This window comes from Oncorhynchus keta, chromosome 14 (assembly GCF_023373465.1).
Source record: "Oncorhynchus keta strain PuntledgeMale-10-30-2019 chromosome 14, Oket_V2, whole genome shotgun sequence".
Classification (NCBI taxonomy): Eukaryota; Metazoa; Chordata; class Actinopteri; order Salmoniformes; family Salmonidae; genus Oncorhynchus; species Oncorhynchus keta.
In genome coordinates this window covers 45,871,633-45,888,275 of record NC_068434.1, presented here as the reverse complement: position 1 = coordinate 45,888,275, position 16,643 = coordinate 45,871,633, and the positions used below count along the sequence as shown (strand labels likewise).

Below are 16,643 nucleotides of genomic sequence, written 5' to 3'. Positions count from 1 at the left end.
AACATCCGCTAAACACGTGTATGTGACAAATTAAATTTGATTAGATTTTTACTGTACTGTACTCTATTAAACTGTACTGTACCGTACTAAACTGTGCTGTACTATACTGTGATTTTCAAACTTGTGAAACATAGAGTAGACGTCTATGATTCGTTCAGAAAGTTAAATCTAGAATTGGCTTCCTATTTCGCAACAAAGCCTCCTTCACTCATGCTGCCAAACATACCCTTGTAAAACTGACCATCCTACCGATCCTCAACTTTGGCGACATCATTGACAAAATAGCCTCCAATACCCTACTCAATAAATTTGATGCAGTCTATCACAGTGCCATCTGTTTTGTCACCAAAGCCCCATATACTACTCACCACTGCGACCTGTACGCTCTCGTTGGCTGGCCCTCGCTTCATACTCGTCGCCAAACCCACTGGCTCCAGGTCATCTACAAGACCCTGCTAGGTAAAGTCCCCCCTTATCTCACCTCGCTGGTCACCATAGCAGCACCCACCTGTAGCACGCGCTCCAGGAGGTATAGCTCTCTGGTCACCCCCAAAAAACAATTCTTGCTTTGGCCGCCTCTCCTTCCAGTTCTCTGCTGCCAATGACTGGAACGAACTGCAAACATCTCTGAGACTGGAAACACTTATTCCCCTCACTAGTTTTAAGCATCAGCTGTCAGAGCAGCTCACAGATTACTGCACCTGTACATAGCCCATCTATAATTTAGCCCAAACAACTACCTCTCCCACTACTGTATTTATTTTGCTCCTTTGCACCCCCATTATTTCTATCTCTACTTTGCACATTCTTCCACTACAAATCTACCATTCCAGTGTTTATTTTTTTAAATTATTTTTTACTTGCTATATTGTATTTACTTCACCACCATGGCCTTTTTTGCCTTTACCTCCCTTATATCACTTAATTTGCTCACATTGTATATAGACTTATTTTTCTACTGTATTATTGACTGTATGTTTGTTTTACTCCATGTGTAACTCTGTGTTGTTGTACCTGTCGAACTGCTTTGCTTTATCTTGGCCAGGTCGCAATTGTAAATGAGAACTTGTTCTCAACTTGCCTACCTGGTTAAATAAAGGTGAAATAAATCAAATAAAATAAAAAATTGGATCTGGTCCGCAAATAAATAAATACTATCCATCATGCTTTACATTTATATTTTGGTCATTCAGCAGATGCTCTTATCCAGAGCTACTTACGGTCAGTGCAGTAGTTGAAGTGTTCTTTATTTTCTAGGTTGGACTACTTTGAACATTATCTCTGCCAGTTTTAAAGTTAACATAAGTACATTTGACAGATGGGAGTAACTCTAAATGTTCTGTTGCAATCTTCAGCTGGCTCCTCTTTCCTATATTAAGAGGCTTGAACAATTATGCTTACTTAATTGAGAATGTATGTGCAGTTGAAATTTGAATGTACAGACCTATTTTCAATGTCCGAAAATACTTCTTTTCAATTTCCAGTAAATACGGGTTTTAACCTTTTAATTCAGCACCTAAAATGCACCTAATGTTAGCTGGATATCTACAGTACATCTCCATTACTGGAAAACATTTATGGAAAAGGCGGATGCCGCAGTTCAAAAGAATCACCCCATTATTGCCTAAGAAACACATATGAGGAATTATTGATAACTATCCATCCCCATCGAGCCATTCCAATACCAGACATTATCTGAGAATCACGTCTCCAGATTAATGGTGAAATAATGCAGTCTGGTGCTGCAGACACTTGCCTGCTATCTGCAGTGTCTTTATCCAGCACTAAACATCACTGTATTCCCAGACCCAGCTGATACCTTTTTGATTCGGTCTATCAAAATATAATTATGGCAGCCACGCAGTGACATTATTGCTATCCGGCTTTCTATTTTACCCAAACAGCATGAGCCCTAGAATATAAATAATAATAAAAAAAAGCAAACTATATTTGTACTGGATGTAATGAATAATTGAATCCAAGACAGAGGTAAAGTTCAGACTCGACAGGCTTCTCCTCTGAGCATACAGTGCCATCTAGAGGCCGACTGGGGAATAGTCTAATAAAACTCATTGCTGCATATGTATGTGAGTGTGTACATGTTTTCCTACACTATCAGGACCAGAATGTCGTGACAAGGTAGGGCATTTTTTTGGAAGGGTTTGGGTTTAAGGTTAGAGTTAAGTTTAGGGTTGGGTTATGGAAAATAGGATTTTGAATGGGAATACATTCTTACTCCCCAAAAAGTCCTGAAATTTAAATTTTAAAAAGCTGTATGTGTGCATGTGTGTGAGCATGCGCAATAGCCTATGTCCATATCTGGAAGGGGAAAAAAATACCTCTTCAAAAGAAAGTGGTTAAACGGGCCGATGGAAAGATCAGAGTCCCGGGGTTGTTGTTCATTCCAGGGGAATGTAACCGAGATAATGTTATGTTATGCCTGGTGCCACAGAGGGTCTGGTCAGGGCACAGGCTGCCTACCAGGCTGCCTGGCCCAAAGGTGCCCCAATGCCTGCTACGGGCCCCTACGTCTGGCAGCTTCACCGCCGTCCAGATGGTCCCCTGAATAATGAGTAGAGATGAGTAGAGACACACAAACAAACACATTCACACACACTCTCACTCAAAATTTACATTTACATTTAAGTCATTTCAAATGTATTTGTCACATACACATGGTTAGCAGATGTTAATGCGAGTGTAGCGAAATGCTTGTGCTTCTAGTTCCGACAATGCAGTAATAACCAATGAGTAATCTAACCTAACAATTCCAAAACTACTACCTTATACACACAAGTGTAAAGGGATAAAGAATATGTACATAAAGATATATGAATGAGTGATGGTACAGAGCGGCATAGGCAAGATACAGTAGATGGTATCGAGTACAGTATATACATATGAGATGAGTAATGTAGGGTATGTAAACAAAGTGGCATAGTTTAAAATGTATTACATAAAGATGCAGTAGATGCTGTAGAGTACAGTATATACATATATATATGAGATGAGTAATGTAGGGTATGTAAACATTATGTGGTCCTTCTGTAGCACAGTTGGTAGAGCATGGCGCTTGTAACGCCAGGGTAGTGGGTTCGATTCCCGGGACCACCCATACGTAGAATGTATGCACACATGCACATGCACACATGACTGTAAGTCCCTTTGGATAAAAGCGTCTGCTAAATGGCATATTTTTTTATTTTTATTTTATTATATTAAGTAGCATTGTTTAAAGTGGCTAGTGATATATTTTACATCAATTTCCATCAATTCCCATTATTAAAGTGGCTGGAGTTGAGGCAGTGTGTTGGCAGCAGCCACTCAATGTTGGTGGTGGCTGTTTAACAGTCTGATGGCCTTGAGATAGAAGCTGTTTTTCAGTCTCTCGGTCCCTGCTTTGATGCACCTGTACTGACCTCGCCTTCTGGATGATAGCAGGCAGTGGCTCGGGTGGTTGTTGTCCTTGATGATCTTTATGGCCTTCCTGTGACATCGGGTGGTGTAGGTGTCCTGGAGGGCAGGTAGTTTGCCCCCGGTGATGCATTGTGCAGACCTCACTACCCTCTGGAGAGCCTTACGGTTGTGGGCGGAGCAGTTACCGTACCAGGCAGTGATACAGCCCGACAGGATGCTCTCAATTGTGCATCTGTAGAAGTTTGTGGATGCTTTTGGTGACAAGCCAAATTTCTTCAGCCTCCTGAGGTTGAAGACGTGCTGCTGCGCCTTCTTCACAACGCTGTCTGTGTGGGTGGACCAATTCAGTTTGTCTGTGATGTGTACGCCGAGGAACTTAAAACTTACTTCCCTCTCCACTACTGACCCATCGATGTGGATAGGGGGGTGCTCCCTCTGCTGTTTCCTGAAGTCCACACTCATCTCCTTAGTTTTGTTGATGTTGAGTGTGAGGTTATTTTCCTGACACCACACTCCGAGAGCCCTCACCTTCTCCCTGTAGGCCGTCTCGTCATTGTTGGTAATCAAGCCTACCACTGTAGTGTCGGCCGCAAACTTGATGAATGAGTTGGAGGCGTGCATGGCCACGCAGTCGTGGGTGAACAGGGAGTACAGGTGAGGGCTCAGAACGTACCCTTGTGGGGCCCCAGTCTTGAGGATCAGCGGGGTGGAGATGTTGTTACCTACCCTCACCACCTGGGGGCGGCCCGTCAGGAAGTCCAGTACCCAGTTGTACAGGGCGGGGTCGAGACCCAGGGTCTCGAGCTTGATGACGAATTTGGAGGGTAGTATGGTGTTAAATGCTGAGCTGTAGTGGATGAACAGCATTCTCACATAGGTATTCCTCTTGTCCAGATGGGTTAGGGCAGTGTGGTTGAGATTGCATCGTCTGTGGACCTATTTGGGCGGTAAGTAAATTGGAGTGGGTCTAGGGTGTCAGGTAGGGTGGAGGTGATATGGTCCTTGACTAGTCTCTCAAAGCACTTCATGATGACGGAAGTGAGTGCTACAGGGCGATAGTCGTTTAGCTCAGTTACCTTAGCTTTCTTGGGAACAGGGACACTGTATATGCACACAGACACACACACATACGCACACACACATGCACATGCACATACACACCGGCCTTCCAGCCTGACAAGGCGAGAAGCCATGCGCCAAGTTTTATCAGCTTGTGGACACCAGCAGAGTGATTATCCCTCAGCACATTGGAGAGGCACTGCAGATAGATTTTTCTTTGGTATCAACTCAAAGGGTAGTATGTTTCAGGCCTCCCTAGGTACGTTGTTGTCTCTCTCCTGTCTGTATCTGTGAACCTCCCTGTCCCTTTCACATTTCAGAATCCCATCCTCCCTCTCTCCCCTGACGTTTTTTTGCCAGGCTAGGCAAAAGGAACCTTTCCTGTTTTGTTAACTAAAATTACCACCCCAGACTGCTTTCCCTTCCTCCCTCACAGACGCATACAGGCACACAGACACAGACACACCATCAATGCCACCTTCCTCTCTCCTGAGTCTTTGTGTACAGGTAGTAGGAGTCTTTCTTTATTGTCAACCACAAGCCTGCCCTACCTGAAACACATGTGCAAGCTTTTACATACACACACATACTCTTGTACAAACACACAGCCTCTTCCACCCTCCCCTAGGCACCAGCTCTTAGAGCCAGTTGTTGTTCCCGTAGACTCCATAATGGTTGTTGGTGTTTATTGCTGGCAAGGCTTGAGGTTTCACTGACTGGCCACATTCCCAGATAGTGTGCAAAACTCCAGGGAAATGGCAGCCATCTTAACTTCCCTCCTCCCCATCTATCTCTTCCACTCTGCATTCAGTGCTTGGTTGGTCTGTTTTCTTTTATGACAGTGGTGACATACATGCTGTTAAAAGTTCTTGATGCACCCATCCCGTTAGCGGGATCATTTTCGTCAACATCCGCTGAATTGCAGAGCGCCAAATTCAAATTAAATTACAAAAAATAATTAATTTTCAGCAAAACACAGTTTAGCTTGTTGTTAATCCACCTGGCGTGTCAGATTTCAATAAAGCTTTTCAGCGAAAGCATACCAAGCGTTTATGTAAATACATCTCTCTCAGTAGATAAAATATTACAAACAGCAGGTGCCAAGTAGATTGGTCACGAAAGTCAGAAAAGCAATTCATTAAATCGCTTACCTTTGATGATCTTCGGATGTTTGCACTCACGAGACTCCCAGTTACACAATAAATGTTCCATAAAGATTATTTTTATATCCAAAATACCTCCATTTGGTTGACACTTTATGTTCAGAAATCCACAGGTTCGAGCGGTCACGACATCGCAGACGAAAATTCCAAATAGTATCAGTAATGTGTGTAGAAACATGTCAAACGTTTTTTATAATCAAACCTCAGGTTGTTTTTGCAATATATAATCAATAATATATCAACCAGTACTGTAGCTTCTTCAATAGGAAAGAGAGAAAATGGCTGCTCCAAGCTGTTGCGCATGCAAAACGTTGCTGGCACCCAGCCATCCCCTTACGCGATGTGATCTTTCTCGCTCATTTTTCAAAATAAAAGCCTGAAACTATGTCTAAAGACTGTTCGCACCATGGGGAAGCCATAGGAAAAGGAATCTGGTTGATATCCCTTTAAACGGAGCGAAGGCAGGCTATGGAACATGGAGTTTTCAAAATAGAAGCCACTTGCTGGTTGGATTCTCCTCAGGATTTCACATGCAATATCAGTTATGTTATACACACAGACACTATTTTGACAGTTTTGGAAACTTTAGAGTGTGTTCTATCATAATCTGACAATTATATGCATATTCTAGATTCTGGGCCTGAGAAATAGGCAGTTTCATTTGGGTACGTTTTCATTTGGGTACGGCTGTGCTTTGGCAAAGTGGGTGGGGTTATATCCTTCCTGTTTGGCCCTGTCCGGGGGTATCGTCGGATGGGGCCACAGTGTCTCCCGACCCCTCATGTCTCAGCCTCCAGTATTTATGCTGCAGTAGTTTATGTGTCGGGGGGCTAGGGTCAGTCTGTTATATCTGGAGTATTTTTCCTGTCTTATCCGGTGTCCTGTGAATTTAAGTGTGCTCTCTCTAATTCTCTCTCCCTTGGAGGACCTGAGCCCTAGGATCATGCCTCAGGACGACCTGGCCTGATGACTCCTTGCTGTTCCCAGTCCACCTGGCCGTGCTGCTGCTCCAGTTTCAACTGTTCTGCCTGCGGCTATCGAACCCTGACCTGTTCACCGGACGTGCTACCTGTCCCAAACCTGCTGTTTTCAACTCTCTAGAGACAGCAGGAGTGGTAGAGATACTCTGAATGATTGGCTATGAAAAGCCAACTGACATTTACTCCTGAGGTGCTGACCTGTCGACAACCACTGTGATTATTATTATTTGACCCTGCTGGTCATCTATGAACATTTGAACATCTTGGCCATGTTCTGTTCAATCTCCACCCGGCACAGCCAGAAGAGGACAGGCCACCCCTCATAGCCTGGTTCCTCCCTAGGTTCTGGCCTTTCTAGGGAGTTTTTCCTAGCCACCATGCTTCTACACCTGCATTGGTTGCTGTTTGGGGTTTTAGGCTGGGTTTCTGTACAGCACTTTGAGATATCAGCTAATGTAAGAAGGGCTTTATAAATACATTTGAGTTGATGTATAAGATTGCAGGTTTGTTAAAAAATCACTGATGCTGGGCTTTAGCCACTCTCCTCTTTGATCCTCTCCTGTCCTGTATCATAGCAGGAGTTTGGAGTGTTTGTGAGAGAGAGTGGCCGCCACACCACACCTCACAGTACAGCACAGCAAAGCATCGACAAAAAGGGAAACTTTTAATTAGCTACATGGAACACAGCTATGTTTGTTGTTCTCTGAAAAAATATATATTTGTCAGAAGTGCAGGCTGCAGTAATACTGAGGCAACACCTGAAACTAATACCAAAAGGGACCATGGACCATAGGGTTCTATATATGGAATACCCACTGGGCAAAATTGGTTGAATCAGCGTTGTTTCCACGTCATTCAACCCAAAACGTCATTGTGATGATGTTCAACAATGTGGAAAACTGATTAGATTTGCAAAAACTCACTGAAACTGTTAACCTAAATCCAATGACAGGGTGACATATTGTGTTGAATATTTGTTAGTTGGCAACTCAACCAAATGTAAATCAAAACTAGACGTTGAACTGACATCTGTGCCCAGTGGGTAGGGTGCCATTTGTAGCTATTATTGAGTTATCAATCAGATTATATGTGTAGCACAGGGGACACTTTGTCTGTAAACTTGGGAGAGAAAGTTGGAGTAGGAATCCTCCCTCCTGTAAATAAAATCATCAGCACCATAATCATCTGTTCTGAGATGGGGCTTCTTTATAAATATGCTATATTCATTCAGTGTGACGGTGGTTATACAGAGGGTGGAATGTTGAACAGATTCCTGTTTCAATCAGTCAACTGTAGATACATCCCAAATGTCACGCTATTCCCTATATTACCAGAACCCATAGAACTAGTATATGGGATAGAGTAGGGTGCCATTTGAGATGTACCCTGTGTGTTGCACCATTTCACTAATAATTATTCAGATGAAATTTATTTTATTGACTCTCCTGAGCTTTCCTGTATTTTAACAACCGGGAGTTGGGAGGCTTCTTGTTATTTTGTATTATGCAGCCCCCCTGGGTATACTTCAACAACTCCAAAACCTCCACAATAGCCTTATGAATGCAGAGGTAGTGATATTTTATTTCTTTGGCTCTCTGGAATTCACTGTCATAAAGAAAATGAAATCCACTTGATACAGGACCTTTTGGATCATTTGCCTGCCAGTAATGCTCTGTAATAAAATGAAATATGACACGCCAATTTAATTACGGCTTCGGGAAGGCTCGTCTTCCCTTATAGTATAAATATTGAATCAGGGCTTCACTCTGCCTCTTTTCAAAGCTCCTCTCCCTCTCACACTCTCTCTCCCTTCTCACTTTCTCTCTCTACCCTGCTCTCTAAGCACTTGGTCTATCCCTCTCTCTTCTCAATCTTCCTTCTCTCTATCCCTCCTCGCTGTCTCGCTCTCCCTCCTTCTCTCCTTATTTTATCTCTGTCTCTCCATCTCTCCACTTCAGTCCCCAGTCACTCAGTAAGTACCAGGTGATGGTGATGCATATCATGCTGTGTGTGTGGGGGCCAGCTCAGGGGTCTGCTTTGAAAAGTCTCACAAGATTCCACCAAGGTTCTGGCCAAGCTGAATGTGATGATACCACAAGTCAGTATGCACGCACCGTGCTGCCCATTGTAAAATACACACCATTTCCATAGCAATATGCTTTAGAAAATGTAAATGGTGCCACTCAGGGCATATGCACACATTTAGAGGGGAGTCAGAACAACTGGTGGGGAGGAGAGCTAGGAAGGCTCTACAGTAGTGTGTTTTGTGTGTGTGTTTGAGAGACTTCACACAGAGCCTCTCTTCATCCCTCAGCAGTGTGTCTGGACTTCCATAAACTCTTTGACCCCTCCGCTCTGCCATTCCCTCCTGAGTGTACAGTGGGTCAGACTCATAGTTGACCTGACCTGTCGGAGAGTCTCTGTGAGAGCTTCCCCGTTGAGAGGTATAGACCCGCTTATGCATTCACTGCTCATGTATGCGGGCGGCTGCCTAACCACCATCGCCATTCAGAGAAGAAGAAGAAGCTTGCACAAAGGAAGGTTGTGGGTGGAATGAAACACAATGAGCTGGAGGACGGATGCCCTTTTAATCATGTAAATAAAGACACTACACACAGACACACACATACCACAGGCATGCTATTCGGGTGCTTCCTCTCTAAACCTGTCAACCCATTCGCTCTCAGGGTACTCAAACTTCCATTTTATAATGACTCACATGTGAATCATTACAATATAGCCGTAAGGGTGACAGAGCTTGCCAGCTTGACGCATTGTTAACACCATGCCGCAGAGCCAGCAGAGACAGGGGTTTCATCCCAAATGGCACCACCCTATTCCCTACATAGTGAGCTACTTTTGACCAGGGCCCATAGTCAAAAGACTCTGGTCAAAGTAGTGCACTTTGTAGGTCATAGGGTTCCATTTGGGACGTATCCAGGACCTGCCAGAGGATTAAACTGCCTAACATGGAAGGTCAGGGGCCGTCGACGTCGTGCTACAATCCTATTCAGATGCCTACCAACTCTGACTGTCAGTACAGGCTAATGTAAATGTGTAATTGGAGTGTACATGAATGCAAGCCTACTTCTCTTACAGGGTGGCATGAGTCTTTCATAGAAGTAGCAGTTCTATTTTTCAATTACTCGTTAGATCTCACTTATGGGTAGCGTCCCCGTTTAGGGACAGAGTCTAGGAAGATCCAATCACACGTCTGCTGTAGAAAAGACAGGAGCAACGGCCAATAGTGGACCACTCCACTTCCCATATAAGGGGCCGTATTCCGCTCCTCGCTTAAATTTATTCATCTTCTTTACTAATTTGATTAAGATCCTCTACTCTCTTCACCTATCGACGTGGGCCTGATTTCCCGATAGCGATGGAATTTAGGCTTACGAGTGTTTTAACAATGCATTGTTCCTACAATGGACGAAGATGTAACATTGGTTTCCCAAAACACCACGCAGAGAGAAGGTTCGCAAAGTGCATCTTAGGAGCATGTAGCGATACTGATAGGATCGAAAGAAAGGGAGTGCTGCTCTCAGATCAGCTTTTTTCGATTCAAATCTTTCCTTAACATAATTATTTCGCAATACTGATGTGAAATATCTCCTAGAGACATAACCACCTACAGCTGCACATATTGAGGCGACTTATTCTAATGTTTACCCAATAAAAATGCACTAAATCACCGATTGTGCATGTTAGGCTACACAAGTTAGGCTACACATCATGAAATATATTGAGACAAAATACAGACAGTAGCCTACAAGTGGCAAAACAGAACTCAATTGATTGAACATGAATGTATATCAATATGATTGAAATAGGCCTATAGCCTACTGTTTATATTGTAATATAGTCATCCCGTGTTTTTGTTTGTAACAATTAAAGACATCGACAACTTTGTATTTTGTAGTCAACTTTGTTCTGAATTTATCGGTGGTCACAGAGAGATGGATAAACCATGTGATTCTATGTTTAGCAGAGTTCTTCTGTTTATAAAGTGAGGCGGGATGGCAAAAAAAAGCATCGAACAATGCACTTAGATGTTTGCATTTACGATTGGTCCTAGGCAGGCGTTAGATTAGGAGCGGTTTCAAGTGCAATTTAAGAGATCTAACGACGCTCCTACAAAGGTTCTAACAATGAGCTTAGCCTTAAGATGCTTTTGGGAAACTGGGCCCTGGACTTCTGCTTACCTGTTCACAGGTGGGCCGTCAAAGACTCTACCACCGAGCGCAGGACAGCAGCTTCTCATCCAGAAGATTGAGCTCACACTGGCTCAGCTAGCGTCACACAGCTAGCTCTCGTGAAATGCTTATGTTTCTAGCTCCAACAATATCTAGCAATACAATAACAATACACACATAATCCAAAAGTTTTTTTTTTTTTTAAATAACAAGAAATTAAGACTTACTGAATCAGAACAAGCAATATCAGAACGGGCAATGTCAGAGTCCGGATAATAAATATATTTGTATGTGAATGGTGTGTATAGACAGTATATGAATAGAAAAGGTATGTATAGCAGTAGTTATATAGGATGAGTATTGACTATAATACAGTATATACTGTACATATTAAGTGGGTAAAATAGTAAGTAAACATTATTTAGGGGACCAGTGTTCAATGACTATGTACAGTGCATTTGGAAAGTATTCAGCCCCCTTGACCTTTTCCACATTTTGTTACGTTCACAGACTTATTTTAAAGTGTATTAGAAAGAAAGAAATCCCCTCATCAATCTACACATAATACCCCATAATAACAAAGCAAAAACAGGTTCAGACATTTTTGCAAACGTATTAAAAATATCACATTTACATAGGTATTCAGACCCTTTACTCAGTGTTGAAGCACCTTTGGCAGTGATTACAGCCAACGAGCCTTCTTGGGTATGAAGCTACAAGCTTGGCACAACAGTATTTGGGGAGTTTCTCCCATTCTTCTCTGCAGATCCTCTCAAGCTCTGGCAGGTTGGATGGTGAGCGTCACCACACAGCCATTTTCAGGTCGGGTTCAAGTACGGGCTCTGGCTGGGCCACTCAAGGACATTCGGAGACTAGTCCAGAAGCCACTCCTGCATTGTCTTGGCTGTGTGCTTAGGGTCGTTGTCCTGTTGGAAGTTGAACCTTCGTCCCAGTCGGCGGTCCTGGACGCTCTGGAGCAGGTTTTCATCAAGGATCTCTCTGTACCTTGCTCTGTTCATCTTTCCCTCAATCCTGACTGGTCTCTCAGTCCCTGCCGCTGAAAAATATCCTCACAGCATGATGCTGTCACCACCATGCTTCACTGTAGGGATGGCGCTGGGTTTCCTCCAGATGAGACACTTGGCATTTAGGCCAATCTGGGTTTCATCAGACGAGAGAATATTGTTTCTTATGCTCAGAATCCTTTAGGTGCCTTTTGGCAAACTCCAAACTGACTGTCATGTGCCTTTTACTGAGAAGTGTTTTCTGTCTGACCACTACCATAAAGGCTTGATTGGTGGAGTGCTGCAGAGAGGGTTGTCCATCTGGAAGGTTCTCCCATTTCCATAGAGGAACTTTGGAGCTCTGCCCTTCTCACCCGATTGCTCAGTTTGGCCAGGTGGCCAGCTCAGGAAGAGTCTTGGTGGTTCCAAACTTCTTCCATTGAAGAATGATGGAGGCCACTGTGTTCTTGGGCACCTTCAATGCTACAGATATGTTTTGGTACCCTTCCCCAGATCTGTGCCTCGACACAATCCTGTCTCAGAGATCTACAGACAATTCCTTCGACCTCATGGCTTGGTTTTTGCTCTGATATGTACTGTCAACTGTGGGACCTTAAATAGACAGGTGTGTGCCTTTCCATATAATTTCAAATCAATATAATTTACCACAAATGGTCTCCAATCAAGTTGTAGAAACATCTCAAGGATGATCAATGGAAACAGGCTGCACCTGAGCTCAATTTCGAGTCTCATAGAAAAGGGTCGAAATACTTATGTAAATAAGGTATTTATGTCTATTTTTAATACATTTGCAAAAACCGGTCAGCCTGGCCAGCAAGAGCGCTGGTAAGCTAGGTGATAGAAGAATACTACCGTGTAGGTCGAGAGAATAGTTGTCTAACTTAGCTACCTGATTCATGCTGCTTATTCCCACCAAGGTGGAGGAAAGGAAAGAGACTTCTGAGATTTGGATAGCCACACTAAGCTAACCTAGCTAGCTGACGAGGAATGCACAGTGTGCGTTATCTCCACCCGGCCCAGCCAGAAGAGGACTGGCCACCCCTCATAGCCTGGTTCCTCTCTAGGTTTCTTCCTAGGTTTTGGCCTTACTAGGGAGTTTATCCTAGCCAGCGTGCTTCAACACCTGCATTGCTTGCCGTTTGGGGTTTTAGGCTGGGTTTCTGTACAGCACTTTCAGATATCAGCTGATGTACGAAGGACTATATAAATACATTTGATTCGATTTTGCTTGCTGTGCGCTTGCTCTAGCTAGGCTATTAACCCTCGAGGTGAACGCTAGCTAGCTAAATGCCAGGACTAGCCGGCAGCACAGCTAAGCATCAGCGAAAGCACACGACGAGAAGTAGCTCTCTCTACCTACACGGTAGTATTCTTCTCTCACCTAGCTTACCAGCGCTCTTGCTGGCCAGGCTGACCGGTCCTACCTTCCAGTAATGCGGTCTTGAAAACCCTCTAGGCTGTACAGCAACTCCACCTTGCGGTGCTCTCTGACTTACTGCGTGCCATTTATGATAGGTTTGGAGCCCACTCCACAGAGTCATGGCTACCGCTTCCCCTTGTTAGGATAACCCAAGCCAGGCACCGGAGCCCCATCTCTGCCCCTGTGGCCTTTGCATCCCAGAGAAAGGCTTCCACCCTCTCTGCTTTGCCTGTTTGGGACGAGAGCATTCTCGAGAGGCAGTCAACTACCCAGAGTCTTATCTGCACTGCAGCACACCGTCTAAGGTTAGCAGGAGAAGGATACTAAGAAAGACAGCTCCTGCTCCACTGGCACCCCCACCTCTGAGCCACCCCACAGGGTAGGGGACAAGAGCTCTACTGTACCCAGCTGGGCAGAGGTGATGCATAACCTTGATTATCTTCATTTACTGAAGACATGATATCGAGAGAGGGGAGATAGGAGATGACAACGCTCATGTTAATAGCAGCCTCTTCAACTTTGAACCAGAGGATGGAGGGGGAGCCCCCGCTTCCTCTTTCACAGGCACCTGCACCTGTCCCCAGGCGCCTCGCCAAGCGCAAAGCTGGTGAAGAGGTCGCAAATCCCCGCCGGGATTACAAGCTCATCAACATCTGCAAGCAAGCTGCGGCCAAACTCGCAATCGAATGGCCCAATGTCTCTCTGGACCAAGGAGGAGGCAGGGATTTGTACGATGGGAGAAGACTCCCACCACAAACGACCACGACCAAACCTAGCATTCCGGTGGTAGCGTCTTGCCCAATCGAGTAAAAATGTTCCTGGGAAAAGCCTTTTTCCAGTAGACTAACCCCCAGTGGTTCCCCTACCCTGAACATGCAAGGTATGGATGAGTCCGGTTTCCATAAGCCCCCTCCGGTGAAACCCCCTTTGGCTAACTACCTTAACACTTTCCCGCTACCATTTGTCATAACCGCAGCCCATTCGGTCAGAACACTTATTAACATGTCCACCTTACTTATGGCTTATCAAGCAGAGCTGCTGGAAAACATGGCAAGTCAATGCACAGCTGACCCTGCTATGTATATGGGAGGAGATCTGTGTCATCTGGAATGCCCCTATTACACACAGTGGGTTGTTTGGAAAACATGTCAGAAATGCGAAATCCTTAGGACGGAGGACAACATTTACATTACATTACATTTACATTTAAGTCATTTAGCAGACGCTCTTATCCAGAGCGACTTACAAATTGGTGCATACACCTTATGACATCCAGTGGAACAGCCACTTGCATCTAAATCTCTTTTTTTGGGGGGGAGAAGGGGGGGTGAGAAGGATTACTTACCCTTACTTACCCTATCCTAGGTATTCCTTGAAGAGGTGGGGTTTCAGGTGTCTCCGGAAGGCGGTGATTGACTCCGCTGTCCTGGCGTCGTGAGGGAGTTTGTTCCACCATTGGGGGCCAGAGCAGCGAACAGTTTTGACTGGGCTGAGCGGGAACTGTACTTCCTCAGTGGTAGGGAGGCGAGCAGGCCAGAGGTGGATGAACGCAGTGCCCTTGTTTGGGTGTAGGGCCTGATCAGAGCCTGGAGGTACTGAGGTGCCGTTCCCCTCACAGCTCCGTAGGCAAGCACCATGGTCTTGTAGCGGATGCGAGCTTCAACTGGAAGCCAGTGGAGAGAGCGGAGGAGCGGGGTGACGTGAGAGAACTTGGGAAGGTTGAACACCAGACGGGCTGCGGCGTTCTGGATGAGTTGTAGGGGTTTAATGGCACAGGCAGGGAGCCCAGCCAACAGCGAGTTGCAGTAATCAAGACGGGAGATGACAAGTGCCTGGATTAGGACCTGCGCCGCTTCCTGTGTGAGGCAGGGTCGTACTCTGCGGATGTTGTAGAGCATGAACCTACAGGAACGGGACACCGCCTTGATGTTAGTTGAGAACGTCAGGGTGTTGTCCAGGATCACGCCAAGGTTCTTAGCGCTCTGGGAGGAGGACACAATGGAGTTGTCAACCGTGATGGCGAGATCATGGAACGGGCAGTCCTTCCCCGGGAGGAAGAGGAGCTCCGTCTTGCTGAGGTTCAGCTTGAGGTGGTGATCCGTCATCCACACTGATATGTCTGCCAGACATGCAGAGATGCGATTCGCCACCTGGTCATCAGAAGGGGGAAAGGAGAAGATTAATTGTGTGTCGTCTGCATAGCAATGATAGGAGAGACCATGTGAGGTTATGACAGAGCCAAGTGACTTGGTGTATAGCGAGAATAAGAGAGGGCCTAGAACAGAGCCCTGGGGGACACCAGTGGTGAGAGCGCGTGGTGAGGAGACAGATTCTCACCACGCCACCTGGTAGGAGCGACCTGTCAGGTAGGACGCAATCCAAGCGTGGGCCGCGCCGGAGATGCCCAACTCGGAGAGGGTGGAGAGGAGGATCTGATGGTTCACAGTATCGAAGGCAGCCGATAGGTCTAGAAGGATGAGAGCAGAGGAGAGAGAGTTAGCTTTAGCAGTGCGGAGCGCCTCCGTGATACAGAGAAGAGCAGTCTCAGTTGAATGACTAGTCTTGAAACCTGACTGATTTGGATCAAGAAGGTCATTCTGAGAGAGATAGCGGTAGAGCTGGCCAAGGACGGCACGCTCAAGAGTTTTGAGAGAGAGAAGGGATACTGGTCTGTAGTTGTTGACATCGGAGGGATCGAGTGTAGGTTTTTTCAGAAGGGGTGCAACTCTCGCTCTCTTGAAGACGGGAGGGACGTAGCCAGCGGTCAGGGATGAGTTGATGAGCGAGGTGAGGTAAGGGAGAAGGTCTCCGGAAATGGTCTGGAGAAGAGAGGAGGGGATAGGGTCAAGCGGGCAGGTTGTTGGGCGGCCGGCCGTCACAAGACGCGAGATTTCATCTGGAGAGAGAGGGGAGAAAGAGGTCAGAGCATAGGGTAGGGCAGTGTGAGCAGAACCAGCGGTGTCGTTTGACTTAGCAAACGAGGATCGGATGTCGTCGACCTTCTTTTCAAAATGGTTGACGAAGTCATCTGCAGAGAGGGAGGGGGGATTCAGGAGGGGGGGATTCAGGAGGGAGGAGAAGGTGGCAAAGAGCTTCCTAGGGTTAGAGGCAGATGCTTGGAATTTAGAATGGTAGAAAGTGGCTTTAGCAGCAGAGACAGAGGAGGAAAATGTAGAGAGGAGGGAGTGAAAGGATGCCAGGTCCGCAGGGAGGCGAGTTTTCCTCCATTTCCGCTCGGCTGCCCGGAGCCCTGTTCTGTGAGCTCGCAAGGAGTCGTCGAGCCACGGAGCGGGAGGGGAGGACCGAGCCGGCCTGGAGGATAGGGGACATAGGGAGTCAAAGGATGCAGTAAGGGAGGAGAGGAGGGTTGAGGAGGCAGAATCAGG

At 45.7% G+C, this 16,643-nt stretch overlaps 1 protein-coding gene across 1 annotated transcript; it reads right to left on the bottom strand.

Moving 5' to 3' along the window:
• Positions 1-2,515: 2,515 nt before the first annotated feature.
• Positions 2,516-15,903, bottom strand: LOC127907075 (uncharacterized). Its single transcript, XM_052460760.1, has 2 exons — positions 14,750-15,903; positions 2,516-2,562 (listed from the first exon to the last, which is right to left on the bottom strand). The coding sequence occupies exons 1-2, from the start codon at positions 15,360-15,362 to the stop codon at positions 2,516-2,518; spliced, it is 660 nt and encodes a 219-aa protein (XP_052316720.1). The 5' UTR covers positions 15,363-15,903.
• Between the last annotated feature and the right edge of the window lie 740 nt (positions 15,904-16,643).